General features: G+C 38.0%; 1 protein-coding gene across 2 annotated transcripts; it reads left to right on the plus strand.

Moving 5' to 3' along the window:
- The first annotated feature begins 227 nt into the window (after window positions 1-227).
- Window positions 228-20,129, plus strand: LOC118814862 (NLR family CARD domain-containing protein 3-like). 2 transcript variants are annotated; one of them, XM_036580715.1, is made up of 11 exons: window positions 228-468; window positions 654-742; window positions 3,946-4,053; window positions 4,956-5,270; window positions 6,395-8,380; window positions 8,881-9,054; window positions 9,413-9,586; window positions 10,707-10,767; window positions 11,989-12,104; window positions 16,818-16,864; window positions 18,607-20,129. In XM_036580715.1, exons 2-11 carry the CDS (start codon window positions 693-695, stop codon window positions 19,143-19,145), a joined length of 3,570 nt encoding a protein of 1,189 aa, XP_036436608.1. In that variant the 5' UTR covers window positions 228-468; window positions 654-692; the 3' UTR covers window positions 19,146-20,129. The 2 variants fall into 2 exon arrangements, with proteins under 2 accessions (XP_036436608.1, XP_036436599.1); XM_036580706.1 differs by lacking the exons at window positions 3,946-4,053; window positions 11,989-12,104; window positions 16,818-16,864; window positions 18,607-20,129 and having other exon boundaries at window positions 10,707-11,964.
- The last annotated feature ends 3,323 nt before the right edge of the window (window positions 20,130-23,452 follow it).

Consider the following 23,452-nt stretch of genomic DNA (forward strand, 5'->3'; position numbering starts at 1 on the left):
TCTTACCCTTCAGAGCTTCCATATGTGGTAGACAACTAAATAACAATGACTTTGTCAACGTCCAAATATTTATCGACTTGCCTGTAAATAAGGATTAGTTTGTAGATTACTTACTTGCCTAAAAAAGCAACGTGGAGAAACTTTTCCAAACGACGTCAGAAGATTTAAGAATCATCTGTGAGGGAAGTTTGACTGGACCTAAATGATCAGAGCAGTACTTCCTGAAATAAAACCGAAAGTAATGCAGACGGAGCTGTAGAAGGAGAGATGACGACTCACACCAGCGTTTAGGATTTAACATGGGAAGATCATAACATAATTTTGGAATAATAAAACGGACATTAAAGCAGGAACATGTGCATGTGTTCACCAGCAAAGCTGTTTTTTATCTAAACTCAGTGGTGGATTAAACCGCTAGTCGCTTCCAGACGGCCGACGGTGGACCACGAGACAAGCATTTGTAAACAGGTATCATTGTACTTATAATTTCCGTGCAATATCAGTAGAATAGTTGGCTGAGTTTCTTAGCCGAGACTGTGAACAGTGCTTGATCTAAAAGTACAGACTGGAAAAGACAGCAGCGCTGTTTGTCCAGGCGAGGAAACAGGAGGACGGCAGTAATATGGATGTATTTTTGGATGAACTGTTCACAGAGAGCAGTCTGCCTGTGTGTGTATGAAGATTAAAACTCCATGATGGATCCTCCTAATTCCAGCAGAGGAGGAAGAACCTCTGACCCAAAGTGAGTAACTTTATATCACAATTAATCTCCATTAATCCGGATCTAGTTCTGCTCTTTATATGGCACTGTTGAAGAGTTGCTAAAATGACACGGCAAAGTGTCTGCAGTGTGGAATAAGGATGGTGGGATCGCTCTCGCGCTTACTTTTAAGAATCGATTCTGGCTGAAAAAAATATGTTGATATTATTTGTTCATATATTTAGTAGGATGGATATGTATCCTATCTCTCAAATTAAAATTAAAAAGCAAAGCACTAACATAAATAATGCTGTGGTATAGGCACTACTTTTCCTTCCGCCTTTATCCTCTGATCCCACATACCCAGGCACACTGAATAAGTAGTGCAGGCAGCCAGTCACAGAATCTCTCCGTGACTCACCGGAGGGTGCCATGTAGTAAATCTGCAATAGACCACTGTAGTCATGCGTCATTCTGTAGTCCTCGTTATGCCCGTATTAGGAACTCTGGGTCTGAGCTCCACTTCTCTATGGCCAGAATGAATGGGATTTTCGACAAATCGCCTCTGTCGCCCCCTATGTTAAATAAAATGAACGTTTTTCTCTCGAATACCACTGGATCCTCTGAATTATGAGGTCGTTAAAGAGCCTTAATAGTAATATTGCTACATGCAAGTTAATTCTGCTGTGCATCAGTTTGACATAAGCTACACAAAAGCAAGGCAGACTGTGGCGCTGTTCTGATGAGTTGTGCTACATTATCTAAATGTTTTACCATAGCGCATAGGCCAGTAAAAAAAAAAACTCTAAGTAGGACATTTTGAAATACTACCAGTGTTAAAACGACAAGGCTGAATTTAGCTTCTTTTTCGCCATCTTCTTGTTGGAGTTGTCTGGTTTCACCTTAAATGGTGCAGATTAGCCATCACAAACATTAGCAAATGGGACAAAACAGTACTGATCTGTTGGTTCTGTGAAATGGCATTAGAATAAGTTGTTACTCAGCAGTCACACAGAACTAGAGCAACCCGCTCATATCATGCCTTTAAACTCTCCATGAAGCTGAAGTCAAACAAGCCAGCTGCTTGTTCGAATTTTACCATTCAGAATTTAACTGCATCATTTAGGGTGAAGCGGGAAAGTTCAAAAAAGAATCTGGAGAATGTACTGACAAAATGTTCTCAGAAAAAGTTACCAGCATTAAAATAATAACTAGGATATTTTGATATCTTATATCAGCTTATCAGAGGGTCAGCAGTTAAACTGAGTCTGTACTGAATTAGCCTGAGCACAGGTAAGTTTATAGAGCTTTTCCAGTCAAGATTATTAACGGAAAGATCTATTGTGTTTCGGTGAGTATCAGTATTTGTTATCTTTAAATATTTGTTATATTTGTTTATCAATATTTGTTCTGATTTCTTTTCATCTGCTCTCAGTCTGTATGTAGAAATACACTGTCACACTAGCAAAGTGTGCTGGTTTGCACAGTTTTAAGGAGGCTGCCAGTCTAATGACATCAATTCAGTGCACAGTAGCATTAGCTTACATGTAGCAATATTCATATTTCTATTCTTTAACGATCTCATAATTCAGAGGATCCAGTGATAGTTGAAGAATAAGAATGTTCACAGGACAAAAGTATCAGCTTTGGACCATTTCGATTATGACAGGATGCGACAGAGGCATTTTTTAAAAACTCCATTTATTTTTCTCACAGAGAAATTCTTTTTAGACCTGGAGTTCCTTATATGGGCATGAGAGCATGGAGCCGACAACAAAATGACGACAATTACAGCGGTCTATGGTAGACAAAAAAGAAACACGGTTTGGAGTTATTTCACTCCAATAAACAACAATGAGGCAAAATGTGATGAGTGTCGAAAGACAGTTAAATATGGTGGCAATACCACAAACCTGATTAGACACCCGAACGTTAGACACACAGCAGACAAGATACAGCTGAGACAGTTAGAGAAGAGTGAGGTAACACAGAAAGACACCCCAGCTGGAGCCAGAGTGAAGCAGAGCTCCCTGAATGAAGCTTTTGAGAGAGGCAGGCAGTATCCAGGTACTAATGTCAACAATATTAGGTTAATATTGGGCTAATTAGAGATTACATTACTTTGGTAATATTTTTATCTTGGTTTTATATGACAAAGAAATAAAAATAAAGCCCAGTTGGCTTCTTATTATCTAGCTTTTTATTCAAGTTTCCTATTCCACCTTAAATGGTGCAGTTGTATTAATCTAAGGTGGAACGCAAATTTGATGAAAAAGTTGGCGAATAAGAAGTCAGTTTAAACTTCATGTACTTCATGTATGTGAGCCACATGCCACTAGAGGGATGTACAAAGATTCTCCCATGACTGGTGTAAAAAAGTCAGTGTGGAAATGTTCTTTTTTACTAGTACTATCACTTCTGCTATAAAACCAAAGTTAGCTGTAACAGCAAAATCAAAACCAAAAGAAAGAAGCGGACTACTGTGTGCAGGTTAGAGGAACATGAAAATGTGCGTTTTCACCACACATTAACATGGTTGTTTCACAGACGTAATCCAGAAAACACAATATATCAGTTCAGACTCTGTACCGCTATGCACAAGTGTTTTTTCACTGAAAATGATAGCCAAAATCAATAGATCAGTCAATCATATTTGATTATAATTATACTGTGAATGGTCATTAAAAAACAGTCCAGGGTCCCATCCATATACTAAAATAAAGTGATTTTACTGCAGAATTTCAAACTAACTTGCAGCCTAGCATATCTAATCTAAATTGGATTGGTTTTACTAACTTCTGGCACAACAGTCCCAGGGAGATGCAGCAGAAAAGAGGTTTTATTTCTGTGTGCCCCATTCATGGTAACAACCAAACACTAAATGAAAACAGCATATTTCCTTTCTCAGTGTCTTCCAAACTCATCTCCCACAATCCGTGTTACTACTGTGGGGAAAACAGGGGAACAAATAAACCAAAACCAAACAAAGACCCGGTGTAGCACATCTGTCAGTTGTCAAGCCATTTCCACAGCCCCTCCTCCCTCTTGTGTCCCATGCTAAACCACCTAAACCACATCCCCACTTGCTACATAATTGTAATGTGCTTGAAGCGTGAACTGTGTGGCTGTATTATCTACAAAATTACAAACATCTGATCAGCCGATACTCAGTGTTAAATGATTAAAGGCTAAGGATCAGTGTGGGGTTAGTACCATCAGTGCTAATCATGAGGAACTTCTCTCAGGGTAAAGCGTGCAGGATCTCCAAAACCCAGCAGTTTGCCTGCGAAGAGGCGTCGGTCTACATCTGAGCCGATCAGCTTCAGCGGTGAAGGAGGAGCCTGTGACTCAGGGTAAATCATAGCATACAACATTGTTTATCAAACCTCAGGGACCCCTAGACATTGCAGATTTTTTCTTCAACCCAACATGTAACACATAGGGATAGACCATAAATATCTGGGGGTGCCTGAGGACCTGTTTGAGAACCACTGCCATATACACGTCAATAGTAATCTGTGGTTTCAAGAAAAAGACAAAGAGATTCAGACCCATTCTCCCAAATTCTTTTTCTCATTGTCTTTCTTTTTATCTGCTCTATGGAGCTGGACATGAACTGATCATCAAACGTATGTTAACAGCAAAGACGTTTTACCTGTTACACCTATTTTTTTAATTCAATTTTAATTATAAAAAAAGAATGGGAACATTGAATATTGTCTTTGAAGAAATAAAAATGTGAAGCGTTGATAATAATATTAATAATAAGAAGAAGAATGATAACATTAGTAATTTTCATTTATATAGCACTTTTCATGCCGGTGGCAGCTCAAAGTGCTTGACAGACAGGAGATAAAACATAGTTATACAAGAAATCATTGGTATTTATTTAGTATAAGAAGAAAATAAAAAAGATCAAATATGAAGATAAACACCATGAGACATAGAGTTTTAATTAAATGCTGAGTTAAAGAGCTACGTTTTTTGATGCTTCTTAAAAGTGAGCTCTGAGCTGGACTGTCTAATAAAAGGTGAACTGAGCTTCACAGTTTAGAAGCAGAATAACTGAAAGAGTCTCTCCACGTTTTCTGTGTTTTACAGAAGGTGTTCAGAAGGTCAGAATCTGCAGATCTAAGATCATAAACAGACAGACACTCTATGATGTAAGCAGGTGCTAGGTCATTTAGAGCTTTAACAAAAAAAGAAAGTTTGAGTAAGAAAGGTGTTGATTTGTATTTGTATCTGATGTTTCCAGATTGCAGACTAAGAGAGCAGGTTCTCCAATGTCCAGCTCTGTGTCTGTGAAAAGTGACCAGTCCATGGGGGTCCCGTTTAAGTTCAGCAGTGGGGGAGCAGAGCCCAGCTCTGTGTCTATGAAGAGTGACCAGTCCATGGGGATCCCGTTTAAGTTCAGCAGTGGGGGAGAAGAGCCCAGCTCTGTGTCTATGAAGAGTGACCAGTCCATGGGGATCCCATTTAAGTTCAGCAGTGGGGGAGAAGAGCCAAGCTGTGTGTCTATGAAGAGTGATCAGTCCATGGGGGTCCCGTTTAAGTTCAGCAGTTCACCAGAGTAAGTTATTATTCTTCAGTTAATACTGGGGCCAGAGTCTTAGAACACTTAGGACAGTCATAACCCACTAGGACCATCATATCTTGCAATCCTTGATCATTTTGGGCATAATGTCATACCAGTCATGTCTGTGTAATTGTAGTAAGATTTAGAATGACCTCAGAGTCAGTAGCAGAATGAAACTAGGAAATATTCATGATTTCTCATAAAGACAACACTGAGACTCACTGCTTGCCACTGAAATAAACTGAAATGCATTCAAAATCCACAGAGAATAATGCTGATTTTAGCCTACAAAAAACATAAATTTGCATAATAACAGTAAGAAGATGAGGAGGAAGAAAAGGTTGTTATTATATATCAGTTTTTAAAGAACGTGCTAGGATGTTGATAGCCAGTCACAAAGTGGTCCTAGGTTAAAAGAGTCTGATGAGTAGTGAATAGTTGGAAGAACTTTCCATAAATCTTCATGTTTCATGACTCTAACCTTAAACCTCAGCAGTGGAAAAAGTCCAGCATGTCAAGTCACTGACAGTATGATATGTTCATCTTTATCAGTGATCTATATAAATTTTCAGACATGGCTAAGAAAAAAACATTTATACAGCCTAAAATATAATGGGATTGTTTCCTGAACAGGGATTAAGCCTAATCAAGGACTGTATTTTTCTTTTAATGGAAAGTCTCTATTCAAAATCCTGCGTAGTCCAGAACTAAGCTTAATACCTGTACAGGAAACTGGACCAATGTATGTTAGTTAGCCTTTGCTAATCATGCATTTACCACTCATTTCTACATTTCTATAAAATATTATTATAGTCTAGGAATTTTCATTGTTGTAAACATCTCACAGGAAAATAAGAAAAATCACTTAATTAAATTAATTACTGACTGTGAGTAAGCAATCCAGGCAATTGAAAGTACATGAATATATACAGGTACATGACTAGATTCATTTTTACATGATGCAAGTCTGAGAAAGTCTGAGACAAACCTATAGAAGTTCAGTAATAAAAATTGTTTGAGAAAACAATATACATGAGCAGTTTCTTCAGTCAGTGGCATATTGGGCCTTTTATTATGGTCTCTTATGTTCATGTTTGTTTTTACTATGTTTACTCCAGCAAGCGCTCCACAGAAGCTGCACTGCAGACACTTACACATACACTGACTACAGGAACTGGAGACCTGCAGCACGATTCTTACCAACCAGTGGGTGATGTTCTGCAGAGAGTCTTAGAGAGACACAAAACAAGCCTGAAGAGCAAGTATGAGAACTTATGTGAGGGGATCAAAACACAAGAAAATAAAACTCTCCTGAACAGGATTTACACACAGCTCTACATCATAGAGGGAGAGAGTGAAGGAGTGAATGAAGAACATGAGGTTTTACAGATGGTGAAAATATCCAGGAAATACTTACAAGACACTCCAATCAACTGCTCAGATATCTTTAAACCTCTACAAGGCCCTAATGAAAAAACTGAAGAAAAAGATATTAGAACTATGATGGCTAAAGTTGTCAAACACAAAGAAAAACAGAAAGAAAGAAACAAAGAGAGAAGAACAAAAGTTCAAAAGCCCAGAGCTGTGCTGACTAAAGGCATCGCTGGAATTGGAAAAACTGTCTCTGTGCAGAAGTTCATTCTGGACTGGGCTGAAGGAAAAGCCAATCAGGATGTAGATTTCATGTTTGTGCTTCCATTCCGGGAGCTGAACTTGATTAAAGATGATCAATACAGTCTTCATGGACTTCTGTGTGCCTTCCATCCTGAGCTCAAAGATCTGGACCCAAAGATTTATGATCAGCTCAAAGCTGTGTGTATATTTGATGGTCTGGATGAAAGCAGAATTCCGCTGGACTTTGAAGAGTGTGAGCAAGTATCTGAAATCACCATGACATCATCAGTGGGTGTGTTGATGACAAACCTCATCGAAGGAGAGCTGCTTCCCTCTGCTCTAATCTGGATAACTTCCCGACCAGCAGCAGCCAATCAGATACCTCCTGAACACATCAACCGTATGACAGAAATTCAGGGATTCAGTGACCCACAGAAGGAGGAGTACTTTAGGAAGAGGATCAGTGATGAAGACCAAGCCAAGAGAATCATCTCCCACATTAAGACAGCGAGGAGCCTCCACATCATGTGCCACATTCCAGTCTTCTGCTGGATCTCAGCCACTGTTCTTCAGCAAATCATCAAACAACATAATACTAAAATCCCTAAAACTCTGACTGAAATGTACTCACACTTCCTGCTCACTCAGACAAACATGAAGAATGAGAAGTATGAAGAGAAAGCTGAGAGAGACCCAAAGAACCTGCTGGAGTCCAACAGAACCATTCTTCTGAAACTGGCTGAACTGGCTTTCAAACAGCTGATGAAGGGCAATGTAATGTTCTATGAAGAGGACCTGAGAGAGAGCAGCATTGATGTCACTGAGGCCTCAGTGTATTCTGGGATTTTCACTGAGATCTTTAAGGAGGAATGTGTGCTTTACCAGAGGAAGGTCTACTGCTTTGTTCATCTGAGCTTTCAGGAGTTCCTGGCTGCTGTTTATGTGTTTCACTGCTATGAGAGCAACAACATGGAGATACTGCAGTGTTTTAGACCACAACACAGAGAATGGTCTCAGAATGTTTTACTGGATGATTTGCTGGAGGGAGCAGTGAATAGAACGTTAGACAGTGAGAATGGACACTTGGATCTATTTCTCCGTTTTCTGCTGGGCATCTCAGTGGAGTCCAATCAGAGACTTTTACAAGGCCTACTGAGACACACACAGAGTAGCTCAGAAAACTTTAGTAAGACAGCGCAGTACATCAAACAACAAATACAAAGAGGGCATCTCCCTATTAACAGATCCATCAATCTGTTTCTCTGTCTGTCTGAAATGAATGACAAGTCCCTCTGCAGAGAGATTAAGAAGCATCTTAATTCAGAGAAATACTCAGAAAAGAAGCTCACACCTGCACAGTGTTCAGCACTAGCCTGTATGCTTCTGACATCAGAAGAGGTGATGGAGGAGTTGGACCTGAAGAAATACAGCACATCAGAGGAGGGTTATAAGAGGATATTCCCAGCTGTGAATGTCTACAAAAAGGCTATGTGAGTGTTATATTTACTTTAATATAAAAATAATATTAAACAATTATGTTAATTGCTGACTATGACCATAAACCATATACTATTTAATAGATTATGAGTAGTTATTAAGTTACTATAAAGATTTACATTACCATTTACATTTAATTTTCACTAGTTCCTCCACCCACCTTCACCATTCACTCACACACACACACACACAGAAACACACACACACACACATATATATATATATGTATATACATATATATATATATATGTGTGTGTGTGTGTATAAATGTAGTCTTGTATTGTATTCTCTTTCTGAAATAATCAAGGCCTTCTCATCATCTGGATGGCAGCATATGTTTCCAAAACATGTATATATCATTCAGCACATCATTCACATAAAAATGTACATAAGCTAGTGAATTAAAAATGTAATTCCTGTGAAACGTAACTGTGACCGCCTCTGTTTCAACTGTTCCATGTACTGCATTGATTTTTTTTTTTAATGTTTGCAGACTAGCTGGATATTGTCTCACCAAGAACTCCTGTGAAACTCTCTGCTCTGCTTTACAATCAGTAAACTCTGCCCTGAGAGATCTGGATCTCAGTAACAATGACGTGCAGGATTCAGGAGCAGAGCTGCTCTCTGCTGCACTGAAAAGTTCACACTGTAAACTGGAGATACTCAGGTAAGCTTTTTGTTAACACATTCCTGAATGAAAAAAAATGAAAAATTTAGTCACTTTAGCCATCACAAAAATCTAAAAACTACATAACACTTTTTTTGTATTCCATTCAGAAATTCTTTTTTAAAGTGTATTGTAAGATCTGTTGCGGCTTCTTTCCCTTTGTAGACTAGCTGTGTGTAGTCTTAGTCTTGGATGGCAGCATATGTTTCAAAAACATGTATATATCATTCAGCACATCGTTCACATAAAATGTACATAAGCTAGTGAATTAAAAATTTAATTCCTGTGAAACGTAACTGTGACCGCCTCTGTTTCAACTGCTCCATGTACTGCATTGATTTTTTTTTAATTTTTGCAGACTAGCTGGATGTTGTCTCACCAAGAACTCCTGTGAAACTCTCTGTTCTGCTTTACAATCAGTAAACTCTGCCCTGAGAGATCTGGATCTCAGTAACAATTACCTGCAGGATTCAGGAGCAGAGCTGCTCTCTGCTGCACTGAAGAGTTCACACTGTAAACTGGAGGTACTCAGGTAAGCTTTTTGTTAACACATTCCTGAATGAAAAGAATGAAAAACCTAGTCTCTTACTTCAGCCATCTCAAAAATCTAAAAATGTACAAATGAATGAGTTGTTTGTTATGTAAACTACATGACGCGTTTTTCTTATATTCCATTCAGAAATTCTTTTTTGAGTGTATTGTATTATTGTATCATTGCAGTTTCTGTTCCTTTGTAGACAAGCTATCTGTAGTCTTGGAGAAAAAGCTGGTAAAAATCTGGGACTGCAGGATTCAGGAGTTGCGCTGCATATAACCGTGTTGGAAAGAGCACATAGTGCTCTACTGACCTGTGGGATTTGGCTTCATTCTGACATTTCTCTGCCAATTCACAGTGCTTCAGAGATCAAATACTAAATGTTGTTATCTCTGGTTTCTCAAAGATTACAGTAAAACGTCATGTGTTGTGGGAAAGGGTGAAGTCGGTTACTCTTATTTTTGCTGGGTTACGGTGTTGTCAACTTTTTTGCCTGCAGACCTCCACTGTGGGCAGTTGTTTCCGCAAGGCCACCTAGAGTGTGCCTGAGCCAGAAACAAATTTATGAGATTCCGGCATTGATACTTTCAGTTTCCTATTGGCTAGCTGTGTGATCCAGGGCTCATTGGAAAGGGCATATTATTCTCTTCTGTGGCCTTTGGAATTTGGCTTTTAAAGTTGCTTGTTGCAAAGCATTTCCTTCTCTTGTGGTTTTATTCATGTACCATCAGCAATAAGTTCTGTATATATTTTGTCTGATGTATTTATTGTGTATTCTACACTCATTTTACTCTGTTGTGTATCTGCACTCTGTGTAGTCCTGTGTAATGTGCTGCTGTTATGTGTTAAACTATGGAGTATCTCACTGGTAAGAACAGTAAAAGCAGCAGCACCTCTGTCTATTTTATTAGAGACCCTAACCTTGTAGCTTTCTGGTGTTCAACTAGAGACTGTAGCCCATCTGTTGTCATACACAGTTTGTAAGCCAGTGGTTCTGAACCTGGTTTTCATGGAATACCTACACATAACATGAATTTAATGAATTAAAAATGTCTTTCTTGTCACACTTAACTGTGACTGCCCCGTTTTAACTGTTCCATGTACTGCATTGATGCAGACTAGCTGGATGTTATCTCACCAAGAGCTCCTGTGAAACTCTATGCTCTGCTTTGCAATCAGTACACTCCCCCCTGAGAAATCTGGATCTCAGTAACAATGACTTGGATTCAGGAGCAGAGCTGCTCTCTGCTGCACTGAATAGTTCACACTGTAAACTGGAGATACTCAGGTAAGCTTTTGTTAACACATTCCTGCATGAAAAAAAATAAAACTTAGTCACTTACTTTAGCCATCCTAAAAATCTAAAAACTACATAACACTTTATTGTATTCAGAAATTCTTTTGAGTGTATTGTAAGATCTGTTGCAGCTTCTTTCCCTTTGTAGACTAGCTGTGTGTAGTCTTGGGGAAAAAGCTGGCAAAAATCTTTACAAGTTTTACAGCTAGCAAGCTGCTCCCAGAAAGAATTAGATTTCAGTAACAATGGCCTGCAGAATTCAGGAGTTGCACTTCTCTCTGCTGAACTGAAGAGTTCATATTTTGAACTCAGATACAGTTCTGTGATTTCTTTGATCATAAATTCACCCATACAACCCAGTTTAATTGCACCTTTGCCTTTAAATCTATTTTATTTTTCTTATTTTGAGAGGACTGTTTATATGGAGAGCAGAAACTTTGACTAAGGACAGCATTGATCATAAATTAAGATGTATAGGTATTTTCTAAAAGAAAACCATGGAAATTCTTCTACATGGCCACTTTACAATAAGACTACCATTATAAGGGGTTTATGAATGGTTTCAATTTTTTTTATTAATGGTTATTAATTAGGTCATAAACACCTCCTAATCTAGTTTCTTTCAACAGTAGAAACTACTGTGGTGTTATGGAATAACTGAAGTTATTATAGTGTAATACCAGACCTGCTCAGCTCACCTGATTCTTCCAACTTCTTGTTTTGTTTTTGTTTTGTATTAGTTACTGGCACATTGTTTAACCTGCCTTCCCTGCCATATGACACCCGTCACAAGCAGTTCTAAACTCTTGAAGGCTCACTTTCTTCAACAGGATGCTTCCATCTCCCACTGGGATTGCCTGTATCTGGAGACAAGTCATTATTTTCCTTGGAGTCATGTAGCCCCTGCTGTTAAAATCTGCATTCTCACCCGGCTTGTTCAGTGCCTTGTCACCCCTTCTTTCTCATACCTCCTACCCCATGAACACTGCCCTACAATTATTGAGTCTCTTCTCATAGGATAGTATACCATATGTTGAATGCATGATCTGAACAGGATTACACAAGTCTCTGAGAGAATTTCTGTTTTTCTTTAGCTCTGAAGTCAAACCCCTCCCACCTGAGAGAGCTGGATCTGACCTATAATCACCCAGGAGAGTCTGGAGTGAAGCTGCTCTCTGATCTACTAGAGGATCCACACTGCACACTAGATACACTTAGGTATGTACAGCTGTATGTGTGTATGTGTCATTGTCATAATGTCACAAGTAGCATCACCTGCTCCAACTGTATCTGTGTAACTGACTGTCTATTGTGATGTAATATGTTGGTAATGTGCTTGTTGTTTACTGTCTATGTCTCAAAACATTCTTTTTTACCCCATTCAATTATATAGTGTTATACTGTTTAAAATCGACTTATCATCAATTTGGATTGGCCAGAATGATGATTTTGAATATCAGTTACTTTAAAATACAGTACTAAAATCACTTTGATTTTGATATATGCTTAGCGGTATACATTCTAAGCTAATATATTTTGGGTTTTTTTGGCTATTTATTTATAAACATTGTACAGTGTGTTTCAGACTGCTCTAACATGTACAATATTAACTGCTTCTTTTCCCTTCCATCTTAAAGATACATCAGAAAGGGAAATACAGTATCCTACTCTTTAAACCAAAAAATATGCAGCTAGAGACTACTGTAACACTGCCGTAGGAAGCAAGTATGTGTATACCACATGGTAGTTATGTTAATAATCAGTGAATAAATTTGTCAGTTTGCTTCTAATGATTCTAATCTGAAAAGAAAAGTCAAACGTTAAAAAAAAAGAAAAGACAAATATATAACAAAAAGAAAAGCCTCACAACAAATGACAAGTATTTCTTGCTACCACATGCACTCAAAACAATGAGCATTCTCCCATTTGTCTGGGAAGCATTGATGTACTGCTGTTTTCAGGTATCTGCTGAAGTGTTCAGTCAAGTTAAAATCCAGGCTCTGGCTGAGCCCCTCAAAGGCATTCACAGACCTGTGCTAAAACCATTTTTTTGTTGTTCTGGCTATATGTTGTGAGTCATTGGGGTTTTGGGAGGGTAACCTTCACCCTGCTACGACACCCAGTTGAAAAAGAGTCATGGCAAATGAATCATTTTGACTGAGTCAGTTCTTGAATTTAAATTTAGGGATGGAATAAAATGCTACCTTCTTATATCTGCCTTTGGTTTACAGTTCAGAGGTCCAAAATTTATGTTGGAAAATCTTGCCAGACATTTTGATAAATATACCTTCAAAGATTTTATTGAATCAGCATCCCATTTTAGCTGATATTTTTCAATAACATGATAAATATAGTGAACAGAAGAGGAGAGATGGCATATCCACCCCACCTGCATTAAGGTCTCCATTGACTTTAATTTTGGTTAATTAATTGGCTAATTAATTTTGTCATATAATGTTTGAATCATTTTTACAAAGTCCTCTTAAAATCTAACTTTGTATAAAACATTATATAGAAATTTCCAGTTAACTACATCAAATGCCTTTTGGGCATCGATCTTATTCTCTGTGATGTCATACTATATTTAATGATCTTCTAATGTTATCCTGTGTTTGTCTCTGCTTAATAAAACCAGTTTGGTCAAGGTTTGGCAGGCATTATTCAAGCCTCCTTGCTTTCATAACATAATGCCACTTAATTCACTTATTTCACACTTATACCATAACTCATGTTGGGACAGGTTAACCAGATGTGATAATTTAGTACAGCCAAATAAAGGATAACTTTAGTAAAGGGTAATTTATTGACTGGATATTAATAACAAGGTAAATAAGGCATTAGATGAGAGATTACATTAACAGGTATGCATAGAAGAACTAGAGTCATGACATTCACCAGAAGGACATACTGTAGTTAACTGAAACTTGGAAATGTTTTATGGGAAGTGAGCAGTATCAACAAAATGTGGAATACAGATGCTAGTGTAACGACTGATCTAGGTTTAGCTCCAAGCTTTAGCCAACACCTGTTGCTTATATTGGTGGTTGACAAACCTAACAACAAGCAACCTTGAGGTCTCATGAGCCGGACTAAGCAGAGAGACCTGTTAGTCCAACGGTATATCCAATAGCTCACCATGCACCATGTCTCCCCAGCTCTGAGCCTTCAATAACACGATAAATCTACAAATTGGTCCTCCTTGTATAACTTACTAACTTTTCACATCTAAACTCAAGTTGTCTCTCATGCTGCAGCAGGTAGCCTAGCAGGCAAGTATATGGGCAGATTATTCCTCTACCTGGTTAATCAGACGCTCCCCCATTTTCTTGATGGATTGTTCCAGAGAGGTCATAGCTGATGTCATTGTTGTCAGCTTTCTGTTGTTCTGTTGGGTACATTTTAAGCTTGGTTAGTATTACTGCACTTGCTCTATCCTTGTCCTCCAATCTGGGCTCAGGGCTAGTTTTAGCATTAGCCTCTGCGAGCTTACATTGTTGGAAGAAGGTTGACTCAGTGTTTTTGTTTTTCCCGTCGGCAGAATACATTTTTTCTTCAGGTTTCTGTTTTGGTGACTTATTCTGGCATTAAAAGTCAATCTACTCTTGAACAGATAATTTTAAGAATGATAGTGGAATGGGGTTTGGATTGGTTGCTGCTTCACCGTCAAGCAGCCACCATGTCAGTTGCCAGAGCTGCAAGCCCTCACTGGGGGATTCTTTGTAAAAAGATTTGTACAAATGCATATAAAGTTTTATAACAGAATGTAGTCCATGTCGAACAAGGCTCTAATTGTGTTTTCTGTCAAAATTCACCTCATCAAATCATGGCCACCCGTAGTGAAATGCAGAGAGGTCAGCAGAGGCCGCCGTGGGGTCTAGAGGGTTAGTGAATTACAGATACAGACAGCAGCAGGGGGCCTGGGCATTGTGCCAGGAGAGCTGCTAGATGCGACTCCAAAAACTTCAACTCCCAGAAGCCCTAGTTCTAATCAGTGCTGACTGGTTGCACCTAGGGAATGCTGCAAAAAAGCTTGTGCAAACTGCAGCTCAGTGTTTCACCTTTATAGATGGGTTACCAGTATGATACTTTAGCCCAGGTGGGTAGAAAAAAAGAAAGAAAGAAGCAGAAAAGAAAAAAGCACTAAAGCTAGCAACATAAAAGAAAATAAAAAAATAGAAAAAAATGAGAATCTAAAGAGGAATAGTTTGAACAGAGATCCAAAAGAAAAGATAACATCAAGGGAGGTTAGTGAGCTGGACTGGGGTCCAGCTCAGCTCTCACCCTTAATAGTATCAGAGTTTTATTCACATTCTGTGTTCGTTTTTCCCCTCAAGCTTGAGGGTGGTTTTGTGTTTCTTCAGTATTTCCTTTGAAGAGGTTCCTTTGTTTGAGCATGTCAGTGTTTAGCGTCTCCTTTGTCTGCCTTTGAGACCCGGCGTGCGCTCTAGCCACACAGTTACACCAAAGCACGTTTACTTCACTTCAACACCTCATTCCAGTAAGACTTTCACACACTACAAAGACAGTAATAAATAAACTAGTGACTAAATGCCCAAAAGCTCTGCGCTTGGCATGTCCTGTGACACTAACTATAATAAATAATATGCAAATATTTAATGTAACCAACTAATTCATCTCAAACTACAAAACTATAAACTGAGTATAGTTGAAACACACTATGAATTATAAGAAAGAGAGCCTCATATGAACATCATGACTCAATTTTGTACTGATTCCTTTTCCACCTCTGGGGAAGTGAGTGTGCTCTTGGAGCTTGTAAGCTAGTACACTTCTCCAAAACAACAGGTGACCCTGTTCCTCTTTTGAGAGGAGAACTTGAGATGCTGGTTTGTCATGACAATGCAGATGTGGACTCAAGACGCTCTTCCAGTACAGTGCCAGAACCACATTGTGATGCTTGGTGTTTCAGCATAGCAACATACGATGATACAGATTCACCTGCTCCTCTACTACAGGACTCTACAATTTTACTGAGATGATTTTTACTGATACACTGTTGAAGAGCTGATAACAAGATTGCCTTCTGTTTTGTCATCAGTTACCTCTTTTTGCTTCAAAATAGAAGTGTAGTCTCTCTCTTGCCTGGTGTTATTTGACACTGTTTTTGCAGTGTCTCCCATGGTCACTAGTTGCCTACACAACACAGCCTGAACATTGTATAAAACTTAACAAAACTGTGCATATCCTGAAAATTATTCTGTTATTGTCCACCTGAGGATGAAAGGCTGAAAAAACAAGTTAAAACATGTGGCCTGTACAAAGAGAGCCAGAGATGCTTTAACATAATCATTTAAACCATATGAGAAATATAAATGGATTGCTTTAATTTGATTCCAAGTTTTGAAACCAGGGTTTTGCATATGACTTGGTATCTATTAGGATAAAGGTATGAGGAATGTTTTTGTATTCTGATATGTTCATTTACTGTCCAGGAGTGAAAATTGCTTATATTTAGAATAGAACACTTCATACGTTTGTTGTGGATCTATGGAGATGGAAAAATAATGGCCTAATTCAAAAATTTTCAGACAATAACTCGTTGATTTTCGTTTCATTTATCTTTCTCTTGTAAGTGACCTTACAGTCATTGAAAGGCTATTTATTGTTTGTTATTGTTCAGTAAAGTTCATTTTTTATCATTTAACCCTTTTAGAAAGCATTATGATTACTTAATGAATTGTCAAGATAATTGGTAGATTAATTACACATACAATTGAAAGTAACTGCCTGGTTTGTGTATTCGTGCTGGATATTACTGACTGGTTATAGAGAGAGAGAGAGAGAGAGAGAGAGAGAGAGAGAGAGAGAATATGAAGAGAAGAGAGTGAGAAATAGAGGGAGGGTGGAAATGGTTATAGGAAGAGAAAACTCTTCTCTCTGAGTATTTTTTTGTGTTCTTTTCTTCTTTAGGATGGAATATGGAGGGGAAATCAGGATGAAACCAGGACTGAAGAAATGTAAGTTCACTGTTTTCAGAGTAATGTTGACACACACACACACACACACACACACACACACACACACACACACATTTATACATTCATTACAGGTTAAAACTGTAACACTGATACCCTGGTTTACTAAGGGTTTGCATGTGTAAAAACATGCAAACTTGACAACACCTGCAAGAGAAGTGCAAGCTAATCTAATTACAGACAGATGCATTATGTTGTTCATAGTATTCCAAAATATAGGGCAATGAGAATGCAAATGGAGAGAAACTGAAGACACCATTAAGCAATTATAATCATTATAAGCTTTTAAAAACTAGCCTAAAGGTAAAAAAAATGGAAAAAAAATACCTGGACCAGGCCTTTTTCATGGCAGGTATTAGGGCTTGTCTGAGGACCTACCCAATATTTTATCAAGTAAAACTACATAATCTGGTCAAAAAAGTAACTGAGCTTTCAGCCAGCTTTTTCTCAATGTAAGGTTCTTTCAACACTATTGGAACAGAATAATGAACACACAAGTCAGTTAGAGCTGTACTCTGATCATTGTTATGTTCGGCATAACAATCACTGGTGTGTTACTGTGAATAAACAGTTGCAGGGATCCCTTTTCGGCTCTGAAATGCCCTTTGTTTATCTCTGCTCTCGTGGAGAAACAAACAACAAAAAAAAACGTATGCACTGATTCAGCTCCCTCATGACCAACTCGTCCTATTGAGTATGTGTTTACAAGTATGTTTACAAGTTTACAAGTACCTTTCCTACAGAAGATGTATTATGAGTTGCTACAGCTCTACTGTAGTTACGTTTCATTCATGTCATGAGATCAAGGTAATAAAATAAACTGAACTGTCCTGTTGTCAACTGAACCTGCCTTTATTTACCAAAGTTTTCTTCTTATGTCCTACCATATCTCTCTTAACTCCCTCATTTTTAGTTTTACCACAAACTGATTGACAAATTAACTGATTAAATCACGTTTTGCTGATTTTCTAAGTGAAAATGAGTTAACACATGCTCTACAGAGAACGTCCACATTTTACTGTACAATTAATTTGTACAACTACTGTTTATTTACTCAATTTAAAATATTGATAAAAAACATAAAATATGGCCTGTACAACAGGCACATTTTATATTATAATTTGTTCCCAATATGTAAACCTAAGCAAATAAATGAACATGAAAAATGGCAAGTGTGTCCTTTGTAGAGAGAGAAATTTATTGTCTGTAAGCAGGACATTCGAGAGGAGATGGGTGGAAGAGATAGCTGATGTGGAGAGAGAGGAAAAGTGTAGAGACTTGAAGAATGGCATTATTAGGGAAACACGTCTTTGGTTCCTTTTTTTACGAGCAGCATTTTCACTCTTCTCTTGTTTATTTGTGATTGTTTTTACAAGGCATGACAACCAGCAATGCTGAATTCCTGTACGTTTTGTTGAGGCACAGATCTTCATATTAAATAAAGTAAAAATTAAACAGGTTAGGGGAGGGTACCCCAAAAAAATCCTGCGATGAACTGAGCTGAACTCTAGATATTTACATGCCCACTGAACATCCCTGTGCCAAGGCCTTATTTACAAATTGTTTTCTACAACTTTGTACACATGCCTTTATAAATCATCTGCAAAATGGCCACTAACTAATCTACTGCAATGCACATATTAGTTGTTATTGGGGGTCTTAGAGGGAACAGTTTTCTCTTCCTGCTCTTCATTTTGTCTCCTCTAATCTGTGTGTGTGTACAGATGCCTGTGTTCTCACTCTGGACCCAAACACAGCACACAGAGGCCTCTCTGTGTCTGAGGGGAACAGAAAGGTGGAGAACGTTGGAGAGGAGCAGCCGTATCCAGACCATCCAGAACGATTTGAACACCATCCACAGGTTCTGTGTAGAGAGAGTCTGACTGGACGGTGTTACTGGGAGGCTGAGTGGACGGGAAAGAGGGCTTTTATATCAGTGTTGTACAGAGGGATCCAAAGGAAAGGAGACTGTGACTGTCTGTTTGGAAATAATGACACATCCTGGAGTCTGAACTGTTATAATAACAGTTACTCTGTCTGTCACAATAATACGAGGACTGTCATACCTGACCCTCCCTCCAGTTCCCCTATAATAGGGGTGTATGTGGACTGGCTGGCTGGCGCTCTGTCCTTCTACAGCGTCTCACCCGACACACAGACCCTGACCCACTTATACACATTCAACACTAAATTCACTGAGCCGCTCTGTGCTGGGCTCTGGGTTGGTGAAGACTCCTCAGTACATGTACGTGAGATAGAATAGTGTCTGTGTAGAGTTTATTATTACGTTTATGTGAGAGATACTGCAGAGTCCTCTCTCCCTCTCTCTCTCTCTCTCTCGTTCTTTCTCATTTGTCTTTTCTGTTTCTCTTTAATGGTGCATTTACATTTGTATTTCAGTTCCTTTCATCCGGACCAAAGCAGGAAGTGATAACACTGTTTTTATTTTAGTTATGGTTCTCTTAACCTTCACTCCGATGTATTTGACATTGAACTAAAAGACGTAACCAAAAGTCATACATATAAAAAAACTTCACAGCAGATTTTATGTTGTTCATTTGGTGACAATAACTCAGATAATATCTAGTGATCTCTTTGGACCAATCGTATGCTAAAAAAAATAAAAAGATAAAAGTCAAATTACATTTTTAAGTGAAAAGCACATCTTCTACAGAGACCATCCGACTTTAATGTACAATTACTGTTTAATTAATTTAACATATTGAAAAAATAAACATAAAATGTGGCCTGTGTAAAAGTTTTTACTTTTTATAAAAGTTAAAGACATTCAAGTATGAATGCTGGTCCATGTTTTGAGCATTTTGAGCTCATGTTTTAAGTTGAAATCCTTAAATTAGGACTTGAAAGTTGAGCCTCTAGTTCAGAGGTCACTAATAGGCGGACCGTAGTCTGACTCCAGACCCAGACGCTATATGGACCTGTAACTGATAAATTATGGAGAATTATTTAATTTAGGCAGGGTGGTTCTATTTTAATCAGCGTAACTTTTCTAACCTTTATGGTAGCTTTAGCGACCCAGGAGACTCACAGACCAATTGCATACATTATAAATATCACACGTGACGCTACTCAGCCAATCAGATCTATGCATTACGATGAGCTCTGACACTCGAGTGAGTCAGAGGGAGGTTATGTCACAGGGCGTGATCTAAAAAGAGAAAACGGACAATAAATGTTGTTGAAATATGACTGAATTGTGCTTTATTTGATTTGATATTCAGTTGTTGACTGTATAAGATGTTGATATACCTACTAGGCTACTTCAGTAAACAGTATATGGCACTGAGTCATACTGCAAGTTAGACATTATGATGTTCCGGACCTTCGCTTGAGGAAATTTTCTCAAACTGGACCTTAATTAAAATTCAATAAAGGCCTCTACTGTAATGTTGTTAATGTTTGTGGACTTATTACCAGATACACTTGGAGCTTTTTTTCACTTTTTTATTTTTTCATTTTTTGAAAAACTGCATTTTGTACAGATCCCCAGAGGGGCCAGGGGTGAAAATTTCGTGTTTGTGGCCATGATTTCTTAATTTGTTCTCATGATTAGCAATTCATTCTCATTTTCTTTTAATCATGTGCATGTTTTTGTGTGACGGCCCGTAACACTGCAGCTTGACATGCAAGCAAAAACAGGGATAAGCGGCTGCGTTGTGGCTTCATCTTTGTTAAATATAGTAATTAAAAAGTGCAGTTTAGTAAAGTTTGTGTTTGTAGTTTATTGTCTGTCATTTTACCACAAAACTGCAATGGCAGCGATATATCTGTGTTGTTTGCTGATTATGATGTGCAAGGGAACCTAGTGTCCTCAAGAAGCACCCAAACCAAAATAAAACAATGAGTACATCTCGGTCCATTATTGCGTAAGTCACACAAATAAAGAAGTGATATTGTATAAAAAATTCCTTTGAGCAGAATTAAAAAAAAAACATAGTTCATACTATACCATATGGAAAAAATATATGGACATGCATTTTTATGTATTTGAAATACATGTTAAATATATTGCAAACCAAATACATCACAAACATTAAAATGTATTTCAGAATATATTGCCATATATTTTAAAATGCATTTATTTTAAAATGTATGTAAATGTGTTTATCAAACCCATTTAAAACTGTATGAAAATATCCAATATCCTGTCTGATGCTCTTCACTGTCTGATACCTTTAGAAATGAATTTGTGTTCCAGTATCTTCATTTTAAATCTGATCAGATGATCCTTTAACAGGACAGAAGCAAATGTTGTGGGTATTGATGCTCTGTGAAAATGCAGTTATGATCTGATATCTTGGTTATGTGAAATACATTGTGTGTGAGAGTCTGACTGCAGACGTACATGGTTAATGTACAGTGCAGATCACAGTACAGTTCATTCAATTCATGTATATTTAAATATATTAATGTTTTACAAACTTTTGGCAATTTTCATACACTGCAAAAATATATTTGACAAATACATTTGGAATATAATTTTTTACCATATTGAATTATAAATATATTTGTTTTTTATTTACCTTTAACTGTTTATCTCTGATTATGAACTTACCTAGACATAGGGACATCTCACAAGCCCACTTGCCACATCTTTAGCACAGCTCTCCTGCTAATATGAACAAACTCTAATACTAAAAGAATTAACATGACTAATTAAAAACATGCAGACTTTTAGCCAGTAATTAGGCTAAATAATTTAAAACACGGTTTCAGATTTTAAAACAAGGGTGGGAGATTTCAGTCCTACAGGGCACAGTGATTTTCCCGCTCATGCACACTTGATTTAATTCATCAGATAATTACCAGGTTTGGTTGGTATCCTAGAACATGGAAATTACCAGATTGTGCTGAACTCAGTTCCACATCCCTTTTTTTAAATCAGGCTGTACATTGTTCCTCAGTACATTTTTCTGCCACATGGGGGCTCATTTTCCCCAGGCCTACTGGGGAAATGGTGCCCCCATGTGGCAGAAAGCAGCTGTTTTTCTATGCAGATGAGCTGCTGGAGATCTGAATTAATCCTCTGGAATTGAAAAACAGAAATTACTCTGCTGTAAAATATGTGCACATATTAATTAAGGTAAACCTTTTCAGATGATGCAGTAAACACCAGTCAGTTTGACCACAATGTTTAAGAATCATCTTTGATGAAAATTTGAATGGACCTAAATGATCAGAACACTTCTTCTTCAAATGAGATGAAACCAAACGTAATTTGCTGTAAAAGTAACTTAGGATCACAGAAATGTGAAAGACTGTAGTGGAGATTAATGCGGGAAATAGAGAGCATGTGTGTTTAGCTAAACTATTTCTGTTCTTCTTTTCCAATTACAAATGACAGACACAGAAACAAACTGAGTGTTTAAGTGGTGAAAATGTCTTTGTGTGAGGAAAAACAATGTAAGAATAAATGTAAAAAATTACCAGCAAACTGTTTGTTATGCATACAACAGGCTAGTCAGTCATCAGTTTGTATAAACTTATTTTTGTACATAATGCTGACATATATTTGTGTATTATGTGTGAATTTAGCACACATTGCTGTTTAATCAAAGTTTATTGACCAGAACTGTAAAAACTGCACTTCTATGAAGGCCACAGACTGTGAAAGGTCTACAGTAGCACTGTCTGTCCAGCAGAGGGAGCAGGAGGACTGCAGTAGTTGGAGTTTCAAAGAGAGTGCAGGACAGACTTTAAACTTTCAGAGAAAGAGGCTCATAGAAGCTTATTTTTAAGGAAAAGCTTGGGGATGAGGTGGAGCCCCTCCTCCACTTAATGCGAACAGCTCCCTGGTATACAGACACCAGGCGTCGGGGTGGAGGCTGTTTTACCAGGCTGACTAGGAGGGATGTGGCCCAGAGGAGCGTTCATGGGTTCTTGTGGAGGACATTCTGGATCTTTGTCTTACTGCTGACTTCCACCTGGAGCACCCCGGGCATAGTCAGCTCATGCCTGAATGTTATTTATAATTAATTTCTCTATACACAGTCTGCGATTTCAGATAATCTTTGCAAAGTCTTGTCAGAGTTTTCTCTGACAATTCTGAGCTTTATTTTCCTTTACACTCACCCTGTGACTGAAAGTCAGCTTGCCTGGCCAGACAAGTGACTGTATTAGATCATCCTCCCTTGCCCATATACACTCCCCTACCCCCCGACACACACACACACACACACACACACACACACACACACACTCACATCCTAAGACTGAAAGTGAAAGTAGAATGAGCTCATGGCTTAGGAGACAGACAGAGCAGTGCAAATATACCAGAGCAGAGACACTCAGAGGCAGCTCGGTGACACTTCACACCTCTAACCAAGGTAAGTCCAGCTACTGTAACTGAGTGTGCAGTTCATAGGTTAAAGACTTTTTTTTTTACATTATCAGCCTAAATGATCTGTCAACCTTTATTAACCTGCTATTTTTTCAAACTTCAGGCTAATTTTGCATAAACCTGCATTTGTCTCCATATGAAATTGAATATTTATTTTAAAAACGTTGACTTTTTTCCTGAAGAAAAATAAGACAAAAAGTAAACTTAAT

Source organism: Colossoma macropomum, unplaced genomic scaffold (genome assembly GCF_904425465.1).
Source record: "Colossoma macropomum unplaced genomic scaffold, Colossoma_macropomum, whole genome shotgun sequence".
NCBI classification, from domain to species: Eukaryota; Metazoa; Chordata; class Actinopteri; order Characiformes; family Serrasalmidae; genus Colossoma; species Colossoma macropomum.